This window comes from Haemaphysalis longicornis, unplaced genomic scaffold (assembly GCF_048455015.1).
Source record: "Haemaphysalis longicornis isolate Haplotype H1 unplaced genomic scaffold, Haemaphysalis longicornis Haplotype H1 scaffold_6, whole genome shotgun sequence".
Classification (NCBI taxonomy): Eukaryota; Metazoa; Arthropoda; class Arachnida; order Ixodida; family Ixodidae; genus Haemaphysalis; species Haemaphysalis longicornis.
Genome location: NW_027526407.1, coordinates 63,044,238 through 63,065,451, shown reverse-complemented (window position 1 = coordinate 63,065,451; position 21,214 = coordinate 63,044,238). Strand labels below are relative to the sequence as shown.

The following is a 21,214-nucleotide window of genomic DNA, read 5'->3' as shown; positions in this document are numbered from 1 at the left end:
GCAAAAGAAGACCGTGCAGGTTGACTGTCCAAGTGCTGTTAGCATCTACAACAAGTCGATGGGAGGCGTCGACCAACTTGATGCCCTCATTGCATTTTACAGAATCCACATTAGGTCAAGAAAGTTTTATCTCAAGATTTTCTTTCACTTTGTGGACATGGTCGTCGTTGTCAGCTGGCTGCTTTATAGACATGACTGTGCTTCAGTGGGTGTTCCTGTCAAGCAGAGGATGGACCTCCTCAAATTCAAATTTTACATTGCCACATGTCTGTTGAAGCAGGGCAAAGACATTACAGTGAAGAAAAGGGGAAGACCGTCATCTTCATCTGTGGAAGCCAAGCTTGAATGCAAGAAAAAAAGAGGGCCAATGAGACCCGTGCCAGTCGCTAGCATCCGTACGGACAGTACAGGTCACTGGCCGGCTGTGGAAAACACACGCCAGCGGTGCAAACGGCCTGGGTGCAAAGGACAAACGGTTTTCAAATGCGCGAAGTGCAACGTTCACCTGTGCCTCAACAAGAATGCGAACTGCTTCCACAATTTTCACCAGCCGTAAATGACATGCTGTCATCAATTTTTGAGCCGAGGATTTTATTTTCAAGACAGTTGATTTCTTGGGCTTGGAATCTGTGAAATAAATGTTTTTCATAGAAGCCATTGTTTCGCAGGCCTGCAGACATCCCCTTTATTCTTGCGGCAAAACTTCCTCATATTGACCCAAGTGCCAGTTGTCGCGAATTCAGGACAAACCTAAAAGCAGGTGATGAAGTTCTATTCGAGATATGGGCTTAAGTGCCTGTTGTCGCGAATTCGCGACAAACCTAAAAGTCGGCGATATAGTTGCACCCCAGATAAAACAAATGTGGAATGTGATCACGGTCCCTGATTAAAGCCGAAACACACAAAAAAAAATTTTTTTGTGGCCTATTTCATAATTCAGGCATTAAAGGGTTTTAAGATGAAGCTGCCTGTGCTCGGACGAACTTCCACCGTTTTGAGTGAGATTGAAGCAGTACTTAATTCACGGGAGCTCACGTACAGTGATAACCCAGCAGTGGTGGCTCAGTGGCTAAGGCGTTGTGCTGCTGAGCCGCGGCGGCTGCTTTTCTGATGGAGGCGAAAAGCAAAAACGCCCGTGTGTACGAGATTTCAGCGAACATTAAAAATCCCCACGTGGCCAAAATTAATCCGGAGCCCTCCACTACGGCGCGCCTCATCGCCTGCGTTGCATCGGCGCGTTAAACCCTACAATCAATCAATCAATCAATCATCGTCTGAAGCAATTGTGCAGTCACAAAGAAGGTTAGACTCGCTCTCGGAGACAAATTCGAGGTGTTAAGCAGACGCTGCTGCTTGAAGTATTGCAAAAAAAAAAAAACTTTTTCTAGAGACAATGCCATCACTATCATTCCTCGTGTGCGACACCATTTTTACGTTATCTTTGCCAAGGAGGTTTTTACCAATGTTCTACCCTTGGTGTTAAGTACAGGTACTAGAACTGATTACTGACCGTAAAATCACCTTTGGTGCTGAGAAGCACAGCATTGACCGCAACGAGTGAGCTCTGGCTAGAGAAGTCATGAACACAAGAGTTTGTTCTCATGACTTCTTTAAAAGTTAATCCTTGTGACTGCTATAACTGCTTCTAACAACAACTGCAAGATAGCTACAACGAGGGTTGGGCCACATGCACTGCCTTACTGTGGGCAAATTGCATGAGGCCCAGCCCATGTTGTTTACAGAGCAGCATCTCAGAGAATTCATACACAGTGTGTCGTCAGTTTCTGCAGCTGAGACTTTGTGTTTGACGAGAACCACTGCACATTAGACCACTCAGGAAGCCAGCGCTGCTTTCCACACAGCACCATGACGCCTACTGGAACCAGTTCCGCAAGTGCCTCGCCCCGGTGGAGCTGGTGAAGGGGGTAGAACTGTTCCAGGATCTGGTCCACTGTGCCACGTCACCAATGTGGAGCTGGACGAGAGGCTATTGCAGCTGAAGGCAGCAGTGTGGAAAGCAGGGAAAAGTGCTCCAAGTCCGGTTGCTGAATGGATGGCCTACCGGCACAAACTGGCTGGCAGGCAGGGATGAGCTGGATTGCGCATTGGCTCGAAGGTTTACCCACATGTCGCAAGCTCTGGGGTACCTTCCAGGCTGTCCAGAGGCCTCAAAGCAACTGGAACCCACTGGAAGTGATGTGGTTGGCCCGAGTCATTTTGGACGGTTTGGGAGCAGCAGCAAATCTGTTTTGAAGAGAAAAAAAAGGACGTTGTAGCAGCCAAAATATTATTTCGAAGCAATAAAAATGGACTTTAAGCATAGAAAAACCACCAACAGGAACATTATATATACAGACCAACCCACTTGTAACAATATTGGATATAACAACAAAGTCATGGCACCATCAACTTGACTATATGTTGTATGGTAAAATAAACTGCTTAATTACACTTGTTTTTCTTATTATTGGTTCTAACAGTTGAGCCTGCTGGTATCAGCCTATGCAAAATGTAGTATTTGGAGATCTGTGAAAGATCATGGGTGCATTGTGTGTGACCAGGCTGTCATCCATTTTGGCCACCATTTCTCTTTTGTGACGCCGGATTTTAGCCTGCCGAGTCGAGCAGTGCTTTCGCATTTATAGTGCCCAGCAATGAAACACCAGACATCAGAGCTTGAATTCTATAAAACCATGGCTGTAATTTTTAAGTGATGTTACATTAATGTACCATCACTTCTTTGGTTAGGGAATCCTGTGGAGGAGCAGGAGAATGAGGGTTGCATTGTTTTACTGGTCCCTTAGTAGATGTGCACAGTAGCAAGACGCACTGTGTGATTTCTACAACCTTCCGTTCCTCTGCGGGACTTCCAACCACACACACACACACGCATTTGTGCACCAATACCGCATCACTTCAAAATGACGACCGTCATTTTAGAGAATCTGGTGTCAGTTGAGCCACAGTCAGAGGCAGATAGCTGCTTAACATAAATGCACCAATTGAAAATATATCTCTCCTATTACCGGCTCAAAGACAAGATGGCCCTGAACTCGGGCAACTGCAGCATACAGTCAATCAAACTAAGACGGCCACCCGCTGGCCATAGCTTCTTATCCCGTACCAGTTTCCTCTATTGCTTCAATAAACGTTCACAAAAGCACTCCATCTGTATGTCTAATCTTAGCCCCTAGAAATATACAGCCGCCATTTATCTCTGAAGTCCCACCTGAAGTGATGGTCACCATGCTGCGATGAGAAATTGAAGTCTGCTCTGAGCAGCGGTGCAGCCCCTCCAGGTGTTTATAAAGCACACCACACTTTTTCAGCATGCAAGGTTGAGAGGAAGGAATGCCCCAAGGACAAAATGCCACCTCTGCCGATACACCTCTCCTCAAAGATATTTTTATAACACTCAGTAGCTTCTTGTGAATGAATTAATTGAGGACACGGGGCATTAGCTCTGTTTTTCATAAAACCAGACACAAAGATGGCCCTCGTGCCTTCGCTGAAGCAAACGTCCACAGGGACAGCCTGCATGTGAAGAAAATCCAACCATGGCGAAGAACAGCAGCCTAAAGAATTTATATATATGACATACACAAGAAAACGAAACTCTGAAAAGGGGGAAAAAACAATGTGAGCGCCCACACGCAAAATTTTCAGCCAAACCACTTAAGCTGTCTAAGCAACGGGGTCAGAAACACCAATCTTTTACCTAAAATGTGCATGCATGCAGGGCAACAATAAGAGTATTTAATGAAAAAAAATGAGCAGGTCAACTAGTAGAAAAGCTCTGGCGACTTGATCTTTGTGTCGGTAGGTGGGAGGGGCAGAAAATTAAACACTCTTTCTAGAGGCACGTCAAACATACCCACAAAATTTCTTAAGATACGTTGGTTGTACTTACAAAATTTCTTAACTAATGCAGCCGGATTGCCTCATTTAACCTAATAAAAGCGATCGTGCATGCCCTTCTCGGCGACACAAACCACCGCAATTTGAACGGCATCATGTTTCACTTGCAGCTGCACAGACTTCACTCGTTGCAACCTCATTTTCTTCAAACAATCTTTGAATTACAATCCCCCTTTTTCTTTTTTTCTTGAGAAGGTGCAAGGCAAGCACACAACTTTCAAATTATTTGCTTTCAAAGGCTTCCAAAGTGGCCATCTGCCACCGCACTGTAAATGCTGGGAAATCTGAAACGGTCAATCGGAAGACCTGATTGGTTCCTCCAGTTTGCCGCCCATGAACTTCTCTGGCCTCGCTAGATTGGCGGCGGGTGACGTTTTTTCGCTCCATATACCGTATTTATTTGATTATAAGGTGGTCACTAATATAAGGCGAGAGTGCAGTTTGGAGAGTAGAAGAAACTGCCGTAAATATACAAATATAAGGCGGGGTATGACTTTGAGAATACAAATTTTGGAAAAAAACCTCACCTTATATTTGAATAAATTCGGTATTCTGGCATATTAATCCTGCAGTCTCCCGGTATCATGTTTCTAGCAACCCTCTGTGGATATACAAATCTCCTCACGGATTGCAATGTTGGCTGAAAAGCCACAACGGAAAAGTGAGCCCGTGTTCGTGAACCCTTGTTCCGCCTGTGTTTGAAGGCACGCTGAACTCTCCCTGCGAGTGAGGGGGGCTCTAATTTTTTGTTTACCTGAGCTGCACTACTGCAGCTTTCAGCAAGCCAGAGGAAAAGTGCTGAATGTTCAGTTCGAGCAAAGCAGTGCACGCAGCAGTAGGGGGGGGGGGGGGAGGGAGGGAGAGAGAGAGAGAGAGAGAGAGAGAGAGAGAGAGCACTGACCGCCTCCAGGTGGATCGGGAGACACAGCTGAGTACGCATGCTGTCCTCGTCCACACACTGCACGTAAAAGTGGTGCGGAGTGTAGACATGCGACGCGCACACGATGCTGAACTGCTCGGCGAGACCGCATCCGGAAGGGGCCCTCCAAGTCCACCAAGGGCAGCAGAGGGTGCTGCAGCTGGTGGGCTTTGCAGACTGCCCCTCCTAGCCCCTGGCCAAGCCCCGACCCCGGTGTGACCCCAACGACCCCAAAGGTTGTTCGAATCACACCGGGGTCGGGTCGTGGGCCGGGGCGGGCTCTGACCCGTTGGGGGCCACGGCAGCGGCCTCGATGTGCGACGCAACTGCCACCATGCTAGGTCGCCTCCTCTCGGAATCAGGAACTGCCCTGCAGAGAACAAGCCACAATGGGAGAGTGACCGGCATACTGTGGACGCCCAGCAAGGCACATCCTGATGCACGGCTCTTGGTACATTAAAAAATATCACACTACCAAGAGCAGCGCTCGTGGCTGCAAAGAAGCTGCATTACCAGGCTAGAAAAATGTAACGCGAGAAACACAGAACTTAATGCGCAGTGCGACGAGCATGCCGCTGAGGGTTCGACTGATGCACTGAAAGGTGCCTAGAATGAAAAGGCAAAGGTCGGAGCGATTAAAAGAGCATCTGCCAAATGCACAGCTTGAGAAAGACCCAATTGTAAGAGACAGTAGCAAGGCAGTAGTTCACAACCAGTCCCACCACCCAGAAAAGACTGGACGCTGGGAGAATGTCAACGTGGTGTTTTCGGCTTCCAACAAATTGCAGGCCCGGCTCAATGAAGATACGAAGATGGAACCTACCTGTTCTAAAAACCACAAAAACCCCGCTTCACCGATTTCAGCAAAATGTTGTCGACTCGGTACGCTTAAAACCAAACTCAACAGTCGTTTAACGTCTTACTTTACGCCATAAGATGGGGAAATAACACTAAGGCAATGAATGAGGATGAATTTAACAAACCAAACTTGCAGAGCAATTGGTAAGCAGAGGCCTCAAGGGGCGTCGCTTACAACGGAACTTCACCAGCAAAAATTTTCACTGCAAAATGGACCCCCCTGACCGACCCGGGCAACACGCCTCTCTCTTCTAGTACATCATAGCCCCATGTCGCTAATCAAATGGTGAGCAATGTTGAAAGATTATAGAAAATAAAAAAGATCAACTTTGCAAATTATAAGTGTTGCACTTTAAATCCTGCTGGAATGGGCCTGACACAGGCCGCTCAGTGGAAAGACAAGTGTGTCTTCTACAGCCGTCTATTTTTTCATATAAGCAGGGGTGACCCAGCTGAACCAGATTTGGGAGCAGTTTTTGGAGCAGCGAAATCTCGATTTTGGAGCAGAAGAACCTTGATTTGGAGCAGAATGATGACATTTATTATGTCACCTTATGAGCCTAAAAATCAAATTTTTGGCAACTCGGGGGGAAGGGGGGGCACTTTTTAATGGGTTTTGAACGTACATAACACTGAAACAGCCGTTCAATGAAGTTTTGTCTACTAGAGTATCACAAGGCACGAACTGCACTACGTTAAAGCCATTTATAAATTCTTAGGCGCTATGCATGATAGCATGGAGTGCCGTTGAAAACATCGAATTGAAAAACTAAGCAATCGCAAGGCATTTTCATTATCATGTGAATGCTGTAATTATTATTTTTGTAATCCCAGACTCTGCTTTACACACAATTGTAGAGGCATGGCAAAAGTTGCGCAAAGCGAGGTGACAATCTTCGCCCCCCACCAGCCGTCCCCTTTCACTCCCCAAGGTGCGCATTCACTACGATCGCAATTTGAATAACATTGGTATGTTTAGCCACCTCCCTCTTGGCATTAAATTTCACTTCAGATAGATAAAGCAGTATTACTAGCGTGCAATTACTAGCCCGCCCCGCTGTCGGCCACTGCTTGAACATTTTGCGGCGATGTAGCCTGCGCCGCCACTTCTGCAGCGTCGATCGTCCCATTCCCGCCGCTTGCTCGCTGTCAAAGGCAGCAATAACTCGGCATTTTATTATAACACCGCAATGAGTCCGAAATTTCACTTCAAGCACGCACCGCGCCTCGCACTCGAGGCCGAAACACGGCGAATTCCCGGGCCCCACGTTGTTTTTGATCAACTCCCGTTCTTCCGAGTCACGCAACTTCCCTCAACAGATCGAACGACTAAATGTAAACCCAGCCACCTCCATAACCAAAACCACAGTAGAAATCGGCGAAGAGCACTCCGCCTGCACCACGAGCACCTGCTTCGCCCGACGGCCATGTTTTCCAATATTCACCAAACAAAGATGGCGGCGCCCAGTAATGTAATTCCGGAGATACGGCGCTCCAAAAATTGCCGTCTTTCATCAATTTTCACCAGTAGTTCGTCGCCTGAGTACACATACATATTTTTTATACAGGACTTTGTAATTGTTTTCCCTGGGAAAACTTAAAAAAAACTCACAGAAGATAACATGTGCAACCCGACATGGTGACATTCGAAAAAACTATCTTGGGGACAATTTTATGCGGTTTTTTTTATTGAATGATCAATCAATTAAACCTTTCAAAACAGGATCATTTAGGGGGTGCTGGAAAATTATGCCGTCAGTAAGCATTTTCCCCCACTGAAACTGGTGGGAGCGCTAAAATCCTTGGCTCTCAGACTGTTTTGGAGCAGTTTGGCGCAATTTTTGCAATTTTCAAGCTTCTGGAGCAGCCTGGCGCAGGAAAACAAATTTGTATCAAAATTGCGCAATATGCGCAGCTGTCTCACCCCTGTATAAGTGACCTCTATTATCAATGCAGCCTGTCAAGCCAGCTCTCGCGCATATTTTTGTACGCCCCCCCCCCCCCCCCCCTTCTTTTTTTCTTTTTCTTTTTTTTGGCCTGCTATGTGCTTCGGCGATGTCGCACAAACTATATCATTTTGTGTGTGTGTGTGTGTGTGTGTAGCAAGGCTGCAACAGTTGCCTGCAACTACGTTTCTGTATAATTGCCCATTGCAGCCATGTACCCAAGGAGCAGGTGTGCCCGTCAAGCCGCTTTGGCAGCTTTTTTTCCTCAGTCCTTTTCATGTTATCAATGTATAAATGGGCAAATAAACTAATCTCATCTTATCTTAAAGCTCAGCAGCACGAAAAGCCCCAACCATGCTGGATCCATCATTCTGCACAAGTGCTCTCATTTGATTACAAAGCTACTTTACCCAAACCAGACAAACAAGCTACATTGCAGGGACGACTAACAAATAGAATGCAATATTGCGAGCTTTTCTGACTGAACAGGCAAACTTTTGATGAGAAAGGAGCATTCGAAAATGCCATTTACCTTGCACCACCTCCTTTGTCGATTTGTTGACGATTGTTGTCACGCACGCAACAGCAGTTTCACAACAAACCTCCAAGAGCGTGCACATCATGGTGCAGTCCTTTCCTAGCAGGCGGATGAAGTTCTCCATGGCTTCCGGGGACCAGCCAGCCTGAAAAGTCAAGGACACAGTTCCTGGAGTACAACTGCATCTACAAACAGCCGGCAAAGGTTACTTACTGTACACACTCAATTGTAAGGCGAGTTTATTTCATTATTTTTTTTTTCGACTGAAGTTGACCCTTGCGTTGCAAATGAATATGTACGGAAATTCATGTTGCATATTAAGTGGAGATGCGGGTCTTAGAATCCCGAAATTTGACCAAAAAATTCATTTTTCAAAATCGCCATTTTCAAAAAGTAGAGCTATTTTTGTCCAAGTCAGCCAAATATGCAGACCCAGGAGTACGTATTTGTGCCTAGACTTACAGGGGTTTTTAGGTTGTTTCTTCAAAGGATTTCTACAAATGTTATACCGTTGAATTGGGATTACAATGAACTGCATGCCGATGCATTTTTCAAAGCGGAGCTGTTGCAGCCAGCCGTAGCGTGTGGCATATAATGCGTTAAGGGGGGACGTGGCTTTCAAAATCAACTTTTTTATTTCTTTGTGGATTTTGATGAAAATTGGCACAGCAACTGGAAATGCTTCTGTGATAACACCATAAAAATTTGAAGTTAATATTTTGATAACTTTTTTATGTATGAAATTTTCTTTCTGTTCCGCTTGTACCGAGCTTGAGCGGCTTATAAAACACGATAGAAAACTTGTTCGAAGTGCTTTGCATTCCCAAATGAATGGACGAGGTCGTGACAGTTTTAGAATTTTTTTTTTACGACACAATGATTTTTAGTTTTCATTTTTTTAGAGGTTAATGTGCAACAGGCATGTCAACTGTGAACGATTATTTGAATAAAAAAATCACAAAAAACAAATCTGGAAAACTAAAAGTGTCACGACCTGAACAGTTCATCAAGGAATGTAATGCAAGAAACGGAATCAAAATAGACCCAGCAGTCACGAAGAAATCCCTGGGACAAGCGACACAGGTGGCAAAAAAAACTGTTTTGAGAAAACGGCTTCCGAAGTTGCAACATAGGTTTCACATATCAAAAGTCGTCACGGTTGTAGCCTTTCATGTCCTTTTGAACATGGGGCTTCTGGAAGGCCTTGCCTTGAAATTGGAGTGCCTTTTCAGCCTTTCTCTTTCAAGAAAACATCATTTTCAGCTCCTCCGTGAAGAGTACATACCCCCCTTTGCAAACCAAACAGAGGGGAGATGGGTTTCAATGGGCTTTCAATGCAAAGTAGGTTAGTTGGTTGGCTGTATCGCACTGGACAACCTCCTTTTGCAGTGTTGTCACCATGGCAACAAGTTAAGCATTTTTTTAACTTAAATTTGAACATTTTTGGCTTTTTTTTCATGTTTTATCTTGCCTGGCACAGCAACTTAGTACTCATAGTGCAGGTGTTCATTGCCAAAAGTTTGCATACCACAAGGTTGAAAATGAGCTACTTTGAAGCTTGGTAGAGTATTCTGCATAACTCCCAACTTCAATGCAAGAGCATATTTTTTTTTACTACTTTTGACATTCAAGGCATCCAATATTTCTCGCAGCACAGCCAGTATGCCCTGAGCAATGGTATCAATAATTTCCCTAAAAAAATCACTGTTAAATGCTGCCACAGTAACGTACATTTTTAACGCAGAGAGCATATTTTATTCCTATATTACTAACTCAAACCTGTTTGCATGAAAATTACAAGTGCACGGGAAACATTGCGCAAGAAAGGCGATATGGCTCGCGCGCATCGCAGCGCACGCTTACCGCGACATATCGAGCTTTGATTATACCTGATATGGCTGGTCAGGTCGCTTTTAAGATTAAAACTAACGTCGCAGGCATTAATTACAACTACTGGCGTTCAATCGTAACCGGTTGCCCAGTCATGTGATGCTCCAATGCGCGTCGGCTATGCCGTGCGCGCCGCAGCGTTTGACGCGTCGACCGTTTCTTTCTCAAGGCTAGCGAGCCCACAGTCAAAACACAGCAATAACTAAGCGTGTAAACATCGCAAATCCGACTAAGAGTTCACTTCACGAACCGCTATCGCAAGCGCGCACACCGCGTCACCCTCCGGGGTCTGGCGACGGTAGAGTCACGCGTACCACGAAGCGTTCGATGACCTCCGCCTTTCGAGCCACACAACTTCCCGTAATCTGGCTAGTTATCTCTGGCATTCCCATCGCGATAACGTCCGTGTTGAATACCACAGATTGAACAGAAACTCGGCCGAGCGAAGCGGCGAAAATGAACTCAATCCGCTCGCTACGCAGCTCAGGCGGCCGCCATCTTGCGTTGCGCCCGCGACATCCAATCAGGAGGGTCGTCGTTCTGTGCCCCGACCGGAGGACCAATAGCGCTTCAGCATCTATTTCTAGCTTCGTTTGTGCGTCGTTTCTTTTCTGCCGTTTGTGCGTTTGTGAATGAACGAAGATAAAAGAGATGAGCGGAACCGGAAAAACGATCGCTCGGCCGATCTAACCATATCAAAATGGCCGCGCCCGGTGGCACCGTTGCGGAGATAGAGCGCTCCGAAAATTGCCGTTTTTTCGCCCTTTTGCGCTGATAGTTTGTCACCGCGCCTGACAAAAGTATTTTTTTATGCCACTTTGCGACGCTTTTCAGCGTAAAAACTTTGCAGACGCACAGAATAGGAAACATAGAAGCCGAATATGCGGGTTTCAAAAAAACGATGTTTTGGTCATTTTTCCGAAGTTGAAAGCCGCGTCCCCCCTTAAGGAGAAATGAAGAGAAAATACAACTTCCTTTAATTTGAATGAACTAGGATTCAGTATCTCACTCTGCTCCATTAGAGCCACAAAAGATGTTTTTTTAACGAAATTAAGCAAGAAGTATTTAAAAACTTTCAAATTTTGCGCCACAGTGACGTGTTATGAGCAAGAATGACGTCATACGGGCCAACAATAAAACAATTTTCAGTGCGTTAACTGCACGTTAGCATTCAAGTTATGCGGTCAAACGGAACTAGAGGCCCCATTACAGACGTCCAGTCATGTGCCGTCGCGACAGGTCAGTTAGGCGGCCGCCAATCGCACAAACAAGCTTCCGTGACGTCATAGAAAAGTTGCGGGAAATTGGCTAGGGGGTCGCGACTGCTTTACACGTTTTCTTTAATATCTCCGTTATTTGTGCGAAGATTGCGACGATATTGGTATCATTGTTATCGGGACTAAACAGTCTTTCTAATAAACCCAACTTGTATTTTTTCTTCATGGCTCCTTTAAATTAACAAGCTTTTACTCTAAGAAAATGCCGAGCGCTCGCAAGTGCGCGCCTCACGGCAGCCACTGAGCGTTCTTGGCACAGGCAGTGGCTTTACAAAAAACAAGAAAAACACTAGCGAGAATGCTGAGGAGCCACAAAATGCTGAGCGCTCGTGAGCACGTGCCTCATGGCCACCGCCGGGTGTCCCTGGCACGTGCAATGGCGTTAGCAAAAAAAAAAAAGAAAAGAAAAAAAAAGGAAAAACCCAATGAGTGCCTTGCGTTTCCTAGCAACCAACAACGCCACAGCTGGCACAACAGCTGCTTGGCGGAACCTCGACACCGCGCTTGCGTCGTGCACGCACACACTGCCTCTGCGCCCCAGCTGTCTGTCGTCCAGCGCTACCGCGCATGTAATGCTTGGCATGAAGGAGATGACATCGATGCATATGACAATGACTACGACTACCACAGTGCAAAGCGACGACAGAACGTGCAAATAAACAATTTCAAACTTTTACAAATGCATGGTGTTGTGTCCGTCAGTGCTCACAGAGAAAGAAAATCCCACACAGTGTTTGTACAGGCTTGAAAAGCAAACATTCGAGGGTTTTTGAGGACTTCGAAGGACCAGAAAACACATTTTTAAGGTCCCCACCTAACGTTTTATCTGGAATTATTTATAACTTTTCCAACACAATGCAAAGTTTTTTATTGCACAATACCTAAGCACATTAGTGCACATTTAGATAGGTGCTAACGGATTCGTAAATGCTCCCCCAGCTTCATTTTTTATTTCATGGCTGGTATTTCAAGGTTTTTCTTTTTCCTTTGTGTTTGCCAAGGCTGTTTGGTTTCAAAACTTAGTTAATGTTGCCTGCATCCTCTGCTGTGTGAGCAAGAGTATCAGCTGAAATTAAATCTGCAAGTGTTGCAGCAAGACAGGATGAACAATGTGCACGTCCACTATTTGCACGTAAGAGCAAACGTACATGCGAGCGCATGAAGCACAGCACACATGCAAGGAGCGAGCGTCCACAGACTAGATGGAAGATGCAAGATAGAGAACAGAAGCTGGTTTCCACTGGATTATACCGCGACATGGATTGGATTGACAAGTGCCTGCTCTCAATGTTGCCTCGTAATAACGAAATTCCATCAAACTTGTAATTTCACACAATACACTGAAACTTGATTGTTACGTTTCTTACATTTGTTGGCACCTAAAATCCACGACAAACACTTTAAATTCTCGTGAAAAGACAGGGCCATTGATTCTCTCCGGAAAAATCAAGGGTTTTCAAGGACCCTTAAAAAATTCCAGGACTTTCCAGCCCTTGAAATTGACACTTCTAAATTCAAGGGTTTTCAAGGTTTTCAAAGACCTGTGCAAACCCTGCCACAGCTTCGCTATGGCTCAAGCCTTGCGCAACTCAGTGAATTTTTTTTCCCCCCTCCGCTGCACACCACTAGAGCTTTGAGCAAGCCAGAGGAAACCACAGCTAGAGCTGAATGCTCTGTTTGAGCAAAGCAGTGTGCAGCCGTCCCAGGGAGGGAGGGAGGGAAGGAGAGGGAGAGAGAGGGAGAGATAGAGATAGACAGAGAGAGAGAGAGAGAGAGAGAGAGAGAGAGAGAGAGAGAGAGAGAGAGAGAGAGAGAGAGAGAGAGAGAGAGAGAGAGAGAGAGAGAGCCAGCACTGACTGCCTCCAGGTGGATCATGAGCCACTGCCGGGTGAGTACCCATGGTGACCCCGTCCCAGCACTGCACGTAGAACTGGTGAGGGCTGTACCCGTGCGACACGTACCCAAGGGTGGGCCGCTTGGTGAGGTCGTCGTGCATCCGGAAGGGGCCTTCCAAGCCCACCAAGGGCCCCAGAGCGTGCTGCTGCTGCCGATGTCACCGACTGCCCCTCCCTGCCCCTAGGCAAGCCCCGACCCCGGTGTGACCCGAACAACCCCAACGGTGGTTCAAGTCGCACCGGAGTCGGGTCGTCGGCCGAGGCGGGCTCTGACCCATTGGGGGCCACGGCAGCGGCCTCGATGTGCGACGCAACTGCCACCACGCCAGGTCGCCTCCCCTCTTCCTGCCCTGCACGTGCAGAGAGCAAGCCACAATGGGAGAGCGACTGGGAAGCAGTGGTGGCGCCACCGTCGGGTGCACCGTTCCACCGGCATCTCAAGGCCCCCTTAGCACTGCTCAGACCTAGGACGACAACGAAGGTGCAGCTTGCAGCAAAGGGCATTAACCACCTGTTTCTGGCAGGGACTATTTCTATCGGCTAGATGTGCATCCCCGTTCCACATATAGTTGGAACTGATTGTGCTTGCAGCTTTGCCAACTGACGCCGCAGCGATACAACATCTCCATTCATGACGCACTAGTCAAACCAAGCAATGTCCCACCTTACAAAATGCTTTTCTGACACGCGAGCGTGCGGCGAGTCAAAACTACATCCGCAAATTTGTTTCCTGATAATGGCACATTTTCGTTTCCCATGCAGCTCGGCGTCGGAAGAAAGCGAAATAGCAAGGCTCTCTTGTCGGTTCCTCTTTAGTCAGAATGGCAGCCACGAACGGAGCACGTTAACGGCATGACCATTCACAGAATACTTTTCAGCACTCGCAAAATAATCAATCCGTTTCAACGGTTTACAACAGCAAGGGCGAACGAGCACTGCTGATACTGCCGTACTCCCCTACAACCACTTTCCCGGCTGCCCTACCATCAACGCCATCGCCAGGGTGCGGCCTCCTTGGGCAGTGTGTGAAACTCTCCCATAGTGTGACGGCGGAGTTTCATGAACAGAAAAGCGTTGAAGGACTCCGAATTGTACCCGTTCTTGTCAAAAACAGGGCTAGTTTTGCATCTTTCAGGTCACCTTAGCCTACCAACTACTAGTTTTTCTGTTCTCCTAGTTCGATGTGAAAAAGGAGCGATCGTAGGATGCGGCTACGCGGCCAGGTTTGTCAAACACGTGTATGGGTCACAGTTCGGAGGCAAGGGGGGCATCATAGCTGGAAGCGAGAGAACGAAAAGTAGTGCGGAGCGAATCTGGGCGTAGAACGAGACAATAAAAGGCACTCACGTTACGCGGGCAACCACTCCATCCTTGGTCTCGAAGACATCCACATGGTCCACGGGGTGCGTGGCACAACAGCGTTGAAGACGTCCTTCCAGGACAGAGTGGTCAGCAGGCCCCAGACCTCCCTGAAGGTGCTGGGTGGCGGGGTGGCAGAGGATTAGCTGCCGTCTTCTGGCCCAGAGCTGGGTTCTCGAAGGGCCACAATGGAGAGGAGCCCTCCACGAGAGAGAGAGGGGCTGCCCTGGGAACACTGCATAAGAATTAAAAAGAATAGTTAAGGGTTCTGCGCTAAGCATTGCCAACACACGAAAATCAATGTCCTGATACGATTAGGGTCCTCCGTTTTCACATATCACAAAGTACAGTAGACTCCGTTTAGGACAAACTCAAAGGGACCATGCAAACTTTTTGTCTTATCAGAAGTATGTCCTATTACAATAGGGTCTCTGCGAAATGCCTGGTTTCTCGCTAAATGCCTGGCTTGCCAGACATGGCAGGTAGCTCTACAAAAGCAAAAAGCCAAGCACAAAGAGGTGACTTGCTAACTCTGTGGCCGATAGCTGTGACGCCAGCTCGCATGCTCTAACTGAGGGACTGCATTGGTCAGGAGTCTCTCTGTTCGCAAACAGGAGAGCCTCTGTTGTCGCATTCTTTTCACTTTTTTTAAAGCGACGCTTTCTATGCCTCACGTGAGGGTGACAGGGGTGAGACAGCTGAATCAGATTTGGGAGCAGTTTTTGGAGCAGCGAAAAATCGATTTTGGAGCACAAGAACCTTGATTTGGAGCAGAAGAACGACATTTATTATATCACCTTAGGAGCCAAAAAAATCAATTTTTTGGCAACTCACGGGTGAAAAGTGCACTTTTTAATTGGTTTTGAACGTACATAACACTGAAACAGCCTTTCAATAAAGTTTTTCTACCAGGGTATCACAAGGTACGAACTGCACTACCTTTTTACTAGCCATTTTTGAATTCTTAGGCTCTATGCATAGATAGCGTGGAGTTCCATTGATAATATCGAATTGAAAAACTAAGCGATCGTAAGGCATTTTTATTATCGCACAGATGTAGAGCCACGGCCAAAGCGAGGTCACAGTCGTCGCACCCCACCAGCCCTCCCATTTCAATCCCCAAGGTGCATGTTCACTACGATCGTAATCTGAGTAACGTTGGTATGTTTATCCACCTCCCTTCTTTTGGCAATAAATTTCACTTCAGATAAATCAACAATTATTACTAGCGTGCAATAATAGCCCGCCCCGCTATCGAAGACTGCTTGAACATTTCGCGGCGATGTAGCCTGCGCCGCCACTTCTGCAGCGTCGATCGTCCCATCCCCGTCGCTCGCAAGTCCGCTGGGAAAGGCATCAATAACTCAGTGTTTTATAACACCGCAATGAGTCCGAAATTTCACTTCAAGCACGTACCGGCCTCACACTCAAGGCCGAAACACGGCGAATTCGCGGGCACCATGTTGTTTTTGATGAGCTCCCGTCTTTTGAGTCGCGCCCCTTCCAGCAACCGATCAAACGACTAAATGTAAACCCAGCCACCCCCATAACTAAAACCAAGGTAGAAATTGGCGAAGAGCGCTCTGCCTGAACCACAAGGAACTGCTTCGCCCGGCGGCCATGTTTTCATATCTTCATCACACCAAGGTGGAACTGCTTCGCCCGGCGGCCATGTTTTCATATCTTCATCACACCAAGGTGGCGGTGCCCAGTAATGTCGTTCCGGAGATACGGCGCTCCAAAAATTGCAGTTTTTTCATTAACTTGCACAAGCGGTTTGACGCCTCAGTAAACCTAAGCATTTTTTCTACAGGACTTTGCAATGGTTTTCAATGGGAAAATTTTAAAAACGCACAGAATATAACATGTGCAACCCGACATTGTGACTTTCGAAAAAAAAAACTACCTCGAGGGACAATTTTAAGCAGGTTTTTTATGGAATGATCAATCAATTAAACCTTTACAAACAGCATCACCTTGGGGGTGCTGGAAAATTATGCCGTCAGTAAGCATTTTTCCGCACTGGAACTGACGGGAGCGTTAAAATCCTTGGCTCTCAGACTGTTTTGGAGCAGTTTGGCGCAATTTTTGCTATTTTCAAGCTTTTGGAGCAGCCTGGCGCAGGAAAACAAATTTGTATCAAATCTGCGCAATATGCGCAGCTGTCTCACCCCTGGGGTGACCATCCCGTCACAAGAACACACCACAGAAAAGCCACCTTTACAAAATGAGTTCCACAAAATGATGCAAGTTAAAGAACATGATCTCTCTCTCTCTCTCTCTCTCTCTCTCTCGGGGATGGTGAAGTTAGAAGTGACCAAACGAAGGGCAGCACTACAAGCGAGTGCCAGGTAGGCAAGCAGGACACGCAACTAACAAGGGAAAGGAGAGAGGAGGGCACTCACAGGATGCACCCCCTCCCAATCCATCCTTGGCCATGGAGGACGACCACATCCTCCACAGGGGAGGACGGCCCAACGGTGTTCCAAGACCTCCCTGCAGGTGCCGCGTAACAGCCAGGAGAGGAGAGGCCATGGGACTCGGGTTGCCGGCCCAGCAGCTGCGATGACAGTGGGGTGCCGAGAACCGAGACTTGCGCCCTCCAAACACCAAGCCCAAGGCAGAGAGAGAGAGGGCCAGCACTGACCGCCTCGAGGTGGATTGGGAGCCACTGCAGAGTACGCATGCTGCCCTCGTCTCCGCACTGCACGTAGAAGTGGTGCGGAGGGTACACGCGCAACACGTACACGAGGCTCAACTCCTGGGCGAGGCCACATCTGGAAGGGGGGCCCTCTAATCCCACCAGAGGGTGCTGCCGGGCGTCGTCCACTGCCGGCAGACGCCCACGCTGCCCACTGGCGTCCGGAATAAGCAGGGGGAGGCCACTGCTGGAGGCTTCGCTGCACCACTCCCGGGCAGCGCAGTGCTCTCCTCCTCCAAATCACAGTCGGATGGCGGGCAGGGCACATGGGGGACCACGCACCGTGCCAGCAGGTCGGGGACAGCTGGCTCCCCGGGCCCTCCCTGCCCTGGCCAACCCCGATCCCGGTGTGACCCCAACAACCCCACGGGTGATTCAAGTCACACCGGGGTCGGGTCGTGGCTGGGGCAGGCTCCGATCCATTTGGGGCCACGGCAGTGGCCTCATTGTGCGACGCAACAGCCTCCATGCCAGGAACTGCCCTGGAACTGCCCTGAAGAGAACTGCCCTGGAACTGCCCTGGACCAGGAACTGCCCTGAAGAGAACAAGCCGCAATGTGAAAGCGACTGGTCAGCAGTGGTGCCACTGTCGGGTATACAGTCGAACCCAGTTATATGGAACTAAAAAAAAAACACGTATCAGATCACCGTAGGGGATAATTCAATATAAGCCAGCTAAGGAATTAGACGTCATAAATGCACTCAGCATTTCTAAAACACATTTTTGGTGAAACTGCCTTACTTTTCCACGAAACATTGTCTAAAGGGTCAGAGCAGCTGAGGCCGCCATCTTTCACATTCGTGAAGCACCGGACCAGTGCGAGTGCTCCAATCACTTTGGAGGTTGTTGCAAAGAGTAGCAGTGGTTGCTTTCCACGTTGCACCCGCTTCCACTTGCGCTCGGTACAAAGTTGGCAATGTAGTCTTCCAAACTCTCCCATGATCGTGACACCATCATCCACGATCGCAATGTCGCCGACCGAGATTAACCATGAGAAGGGCGAGAATTAAAATTCTGAAGGCAGAGATAGTTTAATCACACACGGCAAACCAATGCGACAAAATTACAGTACTTGGCACAGCAGCCTCTAACGCCACCTGCTATGTAGTCGATCAAGGGACTACATAACTGTGCAATGCAGCCACACAAAATCTTTGCATTTCAGCCTAATGGGGACTGGTTCTCATAGCGACTCAATGGCAACTGCATCCTTATCTCCCTCCCCCCACACCCTGCAAGAACACCAGCATGCACTCACGCACACACGTAAAAGCAGAGTTTCATAACAAACCTCCTGGAGGGTGCAAATCACAGTGCGGTCCTTTCCCAGCAGGCAGATGAAGTCCTCGGTCGCTTCCGGGGACCAGCCAGCCTTTCTGAAAAGACAAGGACACAGTTCTTGGAGCACAACTGCATTTACAAACGCCTGGCAAAGGTTACTGTACACACTCAATTGTAAGGCGATTATTTTTTTTTGCTACCTGAAATGGACCCTTGCGTTACAAATCAATACCGAAATTCATGTTGCCTTAAAGTGCAATGATGCACCTGATCGTTCTTTAGTGGAGTTTCTGGCCTCAAGGTCCCTAAGGTCAGGAGCGCAGTTTGTTACGAGAAGGAATTAAAAAAAAAAACGTACTGATAGGAGGCGCGCAAAGAGTGCATAATGCTACACTGGTGTAAAGGACCACTTTCAAAAGATGATTATGTCTAAGGAGGGTTATGGGACATGGGAAGGCTACGAGGCATGCAATGAGCTAATGGTGTATCGGGCCATTGAGCAAGTGAAAACCTTACCAGCAAGGTCATGCGTTTAAAAGTGGGTAAAACATTGTTTCACAAAGGTACACCCCGATGCCTGCCTGCTACAACAAACCTGCTTTCTAATCGATGGCTACAGTTCTGACCGTACTGCTATTTGTGTGACCATAGATTGTGCACAATCTGCCCATGGCCAGGACCCTCTCTCTGGCCATTATTTGGAGGGAGAAACAATGTGCCTGATGCCACTAACATTGTGTGTATCGTCAACAGAGTCCTTTTATGGAGGTGCCAGCGGTTCTCACTGAAGCCCCTTTCCAAATCCGCATTTCTACGTGGAATGCAAAGCAATGCCTTCACTAGTCCAGCCAGGAGAGGGAGAGGGAACTTCGTTTTGTTGCCAGCCTCCTCCTGCTGAAAATCCGCTGCCAATACTCCATGTAGATGGACCTGATTCAACATGTTCAAACTGGAGGAGTGTGTATAGTAAAGACATCGCAGGGTTTGATCACTTGCGGCCGCCTGGTAGCTAGCCTCCTCAACTAAGCCCAAGAGGACTCCTTCTCTCAACTGTGGGCTTAAGAAGCGCAGTCTATGTAAAAGCTTCCAGCACCCAACCTAAATGTCTGTTTCTGTCTGGGTTCCCAAGACGAAATTCCACGCTCCGTGTAGTCTCAAACTTCTAATCTCGCTTTCCAATTTGCAGGGGGCTAGGTTTGCAACAACCGCAACTCTCTGGCTTTCTTCGAGCGGTAAGGCTGTCTTTACGAAGCGTCCACACTGCTTTTGAACGACGGCTACCATCTCATCATAGAGCAGGTGGACCAACGGCTCACTTTGAAACAAAGGCAAAAAAAATCGGTGAAAACTTCGACGGCATTCTTCATGAAGAGCAGCTTTGAAAAGAAAAGATTTATCACAAAATGCTTTCCTCAAGCGCTCCTGCAGCTTTCCTCCTGAAAGACATGTTGGGTCAGACACAATCACTTTCTTTAAAGCTGGAAAGTGTTTATTAATGAACCCGGCTCACAGCCGGTGCCAAAGTCAGCCATCCTGAACTTTCGTCCCTTTCCCGCTAACTACCTTTGTATTCCCTCCACATCTCGACCCCTTGGAGCATGCTAGCCACGTAAACTGCTGCCAAGCTTCATTGCAAAGGAGGCAGTGAGAGATTCCCTCCTCTCCAACGCCTGTGGCACAAAAAGGACTCCTCCTACCACAGCGAAACAAATTTTTGGCGCAAATTGGCACAGATTGCCTGAAATGTAGCAGGATTTACCTCTCTGTGCAGTGAGCCGAAATTGGCGCAGCTATCTCATCACTGTAGGCTCCAGGAGGCCCATTGTTGCCCTGATTGCCTGGGCCGGAATGCTGGCACACTCGTTCCTGGAAGAGGGGAGGCAAGAAGGGGCAGTGATGCAGCTGAGGGCCACAATGACTGCCCTCTTTAATTTAGCAGTATTTTTAGCTGCTGTGCTATGCCATTCATGTTAGTGCGACTAAAACGTCTTAAACTAAGCCAGAGTTGTGCAGTACATTTCAAAAGTCCATTTTTTCCTCCCGACTCATTGCACGCGTACGAGAGAGACACTAGCCCCATTAGGCTTAACTAAAATGGGGAGGAACACCTCCCCCTCAAGGAAAGCAATTGCAGTACAAAAGAAACAAAGCCACTCATTCGAAGTGGACAGGGCGAGATTCCCGGCAACCTGGCCGCAGCTTCCTCCGTTGCAACCACTAGCGTCAGTTACGTGGCCCTCTCGCCTTTGCCGAAAGAGCAACGGTGCAGCATTCACGCAGCCAGACGCACAAACTGCGACTTCATCAACTGCGTCCCGGGAGAGTTTTAACGGATGCTTGTCCTTAATCACAAATGAGAGTCGAATCATCGGGGAAAACTTCCCCACTGAGTGAACATTCGCCTCACTTTGCTTACTAAATCTGTGTTCGGTCACGGCGAGTTGGAAGCGACCGAGTGGAAGGCAGTGCTACAAATGAAGCTAGTTTATGCTAACACACCCTGGAGCCAACATAGGAGAGGCGAGAGATCGAGGGGCACTCACGTTATGCGCCCACCCACTCCATCCTCGGCCCGGAAGACGCCTGTCAAAGAGGGCTTCCACGTTGCCCTGAATGGGAGGCCCCCAATCC

The 21,214-nt window shown here is 47.8% G+C and overlaps 1 protein-coding gene across 2 annotated transcripts; it reads right to left on the bottom strand.

Moving 5' to 3' along the window:
* Positions 1–381: 381 nt before the first annotated feature.
* Positions 382–17,697, bottom strand: LOC144142816 (uncharacterized). Of its 2 annotated transcripts, none has more exons than XM_077674590.1 (6): positions 17,006–17,697; positions 14,589–14,835; positions 13,308–13,591; positions 8,174–8,324; positions 4,820–5,207; positions 382–2,244 (listed from the first exon to the last, which is right to left on the bottom strand). In XM_077674590.1, exons 4-6 carry the CDS (start codon positions 8,301–8,303, stop codon positions 2,169–2,171), a joined length of 594 nt encoding a protein of 197 aa, XP_077530716.1. In that variant the 5' UTR covers positions 8,304–8,324; positions 13,308–13,591; positions 14,589–14,835; positions 17,006–17,697; the 3' UTR covers positions 382–2,168. Both variants share the same exon structure in this region, with proteins under 2 accessions (XP_077530716.1, XP_077530717.1).
* Between the last annotated feature and the right edge of the window lie 3,517 nt (positions 17,698–21,214).

Bases quoted from the DNA above. Each gene is read 5' to 3' on its own strand.
- LOC144142816 (XM_077674590.1), bottom strand. From the start codon at position 8,303: ATGGAGAACTTCATCCGCCTGCTAGGAAAGGACTGCACCATGATGTGC. The intron at 5,208-8,173 runs GTAAATGGCATT...TGTTCTCTGCAG, and splicing joins GACAAAGGAGGTGGTGCAAG to GGCAGTTCCTGATTCCGAGA. The intron at 2,245-4,819 runs GTCAGTGCTCTC...TCTTCAAAACAG, and splicing joins TCCCGATCCACCTGGAGGCG to ATTTGCTGCTGCTCCCAAAC.